This window comes from Amphimedon queenslandica, unplaced genomic scaffold, assembly GCF_000090795.2.
Source record: "Amphimedon queenslandica unplaced genomic scaffold, v1.1 AMPQUscaffold_12637, whole genome shotgun sequence".
Taxonomy (NCBI): domain Eukaryota; kingdom Metazoa; phylum Porifera; class Demospongiae; order Haplosclerida; family Niphatidae; genus Amphimedon; species Amphimedon queenslandica.
In genome coordinates this window covers 18,135-22,481 of record NW_003547127.1, presented here as the reverse complement: position 1 = coordinate 22,481, position 4,347 = coordinate 18,135, and the positions used below count along the sequence as shown (strand labels likewise).

General features: G+C 33.6%; 1 protein-coding gene across 1 annotated transcript in view; it reads left to right on the top strand.

Annotated features, from left to right (window-relative positions):
* Window positions 1-1,286: 1,286 nt before the first annotated feature.
* LOC100633482 (type II inositol 1,4,5-trisphosphate 5-phosphatase-like) overlaps window positions 1,287-4,347 on the top strand; it is a 5,324-nt gene continuing 2,263 nt past the window's right edge. The window contains 8 exon segments of the mRNA XM_020003494.1: window positions 1,287-1,384; window positions 1,460-1,572; window positions 1,779-1,898; window positions 2,253-2,360; window positions 2,422-2,495; window positions 2,547-2,925; window positions 3,773-3,883; window positions 4,122-4,201. Of these exon segments, the coding sequence (XP_019859053.1) occupies window positions 1,552-1,572; window positions 1,779-1,898; window positions 2,253-2,360; window positions 2,422-2,495; window positions 2,547-2,925; window positions 3,773-3,883; window positions 4,122-4,201 (893 nt within the window). The 5' untranslated portion in view covers window positions 1,287-1,384; window positions 1,460-1,551.

Below are 4,347 nucleotides of genomic sequence, written 5' to 3'. Positions count from 1 at the left end.
ATACTTTTAATGCACCTAAAAATAAAATTATTAATATTGCTGCACATTTCTGCTTTGACCTTTAAGTTATTTCACATGTATAGCTCTTGAATACTCATGATCACCCACTAATGCATTTCATTCATGTGAAGCTCTTGTAAGGTTCCTTGATTGTCACACCCTCTGTGGTGTCTTCTCACATCTGGCAATATTTTGTCAGATGTCAAATGTTCATCATCATAGTATGTTGAGCATTGTACAAGCATCTACAGTACATGATGTACATGTTAGTTATTCTCCTAAAATAATTACCGGTATGTACGGTACATGTGTACATGCATGCATTCTGCATGTACATAACTTTGACCTTGATGTTGTTATATCCCACCACTCAAAGTTTTTCCTGCTAATGTTTTAAATTATCATACATGTATGATCGATCATTCGTTATCTCATTTACTGCATTTATTATTAATTATTTCATTTAAAGTATGTTTATTTCAATTAATTATGTTTTCATTCTCTGGGTACTGAAACAGACAATTTGATGATTTTTGGTGATGGCATAATAACACTATACAACAATTTATTAACCTTATGACTCATTTTAAGTGAAACTGACGATTCATTAAATAATATTGTTTTTTTTAAAGTCAATTTTCTGCTACAAAGGTCATAAATTATGTAAACATTGACTTAGCAATAACTGTATTTTTATTTTAATTGATTATTAATTAGCTGTTTCGTGTCGTTCTCTCTAGGTATAAATGTTGTTTAAGTTATGGCCATTTTAAAAAAATGGCAAAATTTGGAAAAATACCCAAGGCTATAGCCCATGGATTTTTCCAAAAAATGGCTCCAAAATCACTCAAAATTTTTGTTGCATTTTCTGATACATATTGATGTCCTTATGCTGTGTAGAAAAGTTTGAGCTAATTCCAACTTAAATTTTTCAAGTTACAGCCATTTTAAGAAAATGGCAAAATTTGAAAAAATATCCAATGCTATAGCCCATGAATTTTTCCAAAAAATGGCTTCAAAATCACTCAAAATTTTTATTACATTTTCTGATACATATTGATGTCCTTGTGCTGTGTAGAAAGTTTGAGCAGATTCCAACAAGTTACGGTCATTTTAAAAAAATAAGGCAATTTTTGAAAAATACCCAAGGCTATTATATCCCATGGATTTTTCCATTTTGTAGCAACTTTGAAAATACATTGATTAATATTACCGGCTATGTATTGAATTTAATTCCAGTTGTTCAATTATAATATAATTATATTATTATTATTATTTTTAGTTTATTTTGTGGTACTTGGAATGTCAATGGTCAGTATCCTATACAGAGAGTGGACAAGTGGCTCGTGTATCAGGAAACAATACCGGACATATTCGCTATTGGGTAAACGTACAATCTCATCATTATTTACTGTATTTATTAATTTATTAATTTATTTGTTTATTTATTTATTAATAGTTTTCAAGAGTTGGATCTCAGTCCTGAGGCATTGCTAAGGAATGAAACCAGTTGAGAAGAGCCCTGGATTGATCTGGTGGAGTCATCTCTAAATGGCCGGGAAATTCAAGAAAGTAAAAGAATAGCCTCCACTATACAGTAGTATACAGTAACATATTCTTACATTATAAGCCATAATGATTGGTCGAATTGAAATTCAGATGAATGTACATGTACATTATACATTATGCATGTTTCGATCATGTATACATGTACATGTATAGTTGTCGTACATGTACAATTCTCACTCCCATTCTCCCTCCCTCTTCCCCTCCTCCAGATATCAGTGGTGAGGTTGGTAAGTATACTATTGTTAGTGTATGTGAAGGAGGAGCTGGTCCCTCATGTGTCCAGTGTGGACTGTAACTATGTACCTTGTGGACTAGTAGGAGGACACTTTGTGAGTTAATGATACATTCACACATACAGTACATGCTCCCATTCCATCCATTAAACAGTATGTAGATCTAATCTTACTTTTGAGCAACTTTAAAAATTTGTAAAAAAATTCAAAATTGATCAAAATCAGCTTAAACTTTCTATGCAACATAAGAACATGTATATGCATCAGAAAATGTAATTCTTTACTTTTCATTTTTGGAGAATTTTGGCCCAAGACCATGTGTACATGGACTTTTGTCTGATTTCAACTTTAAAAATTTGTCAAGGATCTAGCAAACTTCTACACAACTTAAGTGCATGTACATGTTATTCATAATTTATACATTTATTAATTGTTGGGTGTGGTTTACAGGGTAATAAAGGAGGTGTGGCTATCAGATTCAACATATACCATTCTTCAGTGTGTATTGTTAATACTCACCTGGTGGCACACATTGATGAGGTAGAGAAAAGGAACCAGGTGAGTACTGTGTACATGTACATGTATTTATTTAATTATTTACTATTTTATTTATTTTTAGAATTATCACGATATTTATGATAAAATCAGTTTCTTTAAAGACTCGGAACTTTCTTATAGAATAATGGATCATAAGTAAGCCATGCCTCCACAATTAATATTATTATTATTATTATTATTAATTAGTTTCATCATATGGATGGGTGAGCTTAATTATCGTATCCATCAGACTTCAGTTGATTTCAGTACTGAGATCATAAAGGCACTGGCTGATCTCTACCAGTTCAATAAGTTGCTCCAGCACAATCAGCTCCAGCAGCAGCAGAGGAGAGGAGAGGCATTCACTCACTTTAAAGAACCTCCCATTGATTTCAAACCAACGTACAAGTTTGACCCATCCACTAATAGTTGGGACTTCTCAGAGAAGAACAGAGCCCCTGCCTAGTGTGACAAGATTCTCTATTATTGTGATGATATGAGTTACATTAAGAACCTCTCCTACCTCTCTCACCCGGAGATGATCATCAGTGACCATAAACCAGTCAGTGCCACCTTTGAACTCCAGGTACATGTACAAGTACTCTACATACCGTAAGGTGGGTAATAAATGTGGCGAATTTGGCATTTTGATAGCCATTTGCCATAATAAACCGGCTATGGTACAATAGTACATGGAAACTAATATTTTCAAGTTAAAGAATGTACCACTTAGTATGAATTTAGCAACATGTACAGTAGAGATCAGTGCCCAATTAACTTTGATATCATGCATGCATGAAGCGCTTACTGTATACTTAATACTTGAACAGTTAGGGTTAAATATTTTTCATACTATGCTCATGTAGCCTATCATGTTGTGAAGTTTTCAATAAGGAAAAACATTGTTCACATGTTCTATAGTAGTTATATTAATTTATGATCATTGAATCATTAACCACAAAGCCTCGTGGTGATAGTGGAACCACACTAGAGGTCCATAGCCACATTGTCTGGTTGTCTGTTCTTCCTTACAGTGGCCATACCTGAAGTTGTTAATTAATGGGAATGAGGTGTACGTTAAAGCTACATTTAATCACAACTTTGAGGACATGTGTTGTTGGATGATTGATAATCGTGATAAAACACAGGTCATACTAACATGTACATGTATGCATATTTTATGCATATTTTTGTTGATTTTTTGCAACTACTGGCACTAAGTTATGAACAGAGAAAAGTGGACCTCTCCCGTTGCTAAGGAGAAACTAGGATGTGGGAAGTGATAACTTTGCCCTCCATTGGTTTATACAGGCCGCCCACGCAGTTTCCAATCCCTTTATACTCTGTTATCAATATACAACATACAATTAATAGTACATGTACATGTTTTATTAATTGTTGTATTTATCACCTCCTCCTCCTCCCCTCATTAGGTGAAAGTAGTTGTTCCTGACAGAGAGAAGCAGACCATTGATGAGATTTCCTTTAAACTGGACAAACAGTACAACGAGACACTACCACAAGTGGAACTGAACTCTTACGAAGTAAATTAATAATAATAATAATAATATTAATAAATCTACCATGCCTAGTTATAATTGACCAATCAGATTGCTTGATTTTAAGTTAATTAATAAATAACTTTTGTACGACCAATTTTTTCGGAAATATTAATGTTAATGTGTATTGTCGTATTAATCTGTTGTATTGAGCATAATTATCGCTCACTAAATTAATTAATAGATGTGCATTAATTAGAATACTCCACTCTCTCTCCTTTAGTTTAAGTTTGAGAAGGTTAAGTTCATGGTAGAGCAGACACAGGTACTTAAAGTTCGTAACATTGGTCACCGTCCAGGGTAGCTGGGGTTCAAACCAACCCCTGACAAACAGGACAGGATATCTAAACCATGGCTGACCATAAGACCAGATAAAGCACTCATACTAACATGTAAGACCTAACTGTACATGCACTTAATGTATTGTACATGTATACAGTATAGCCTCT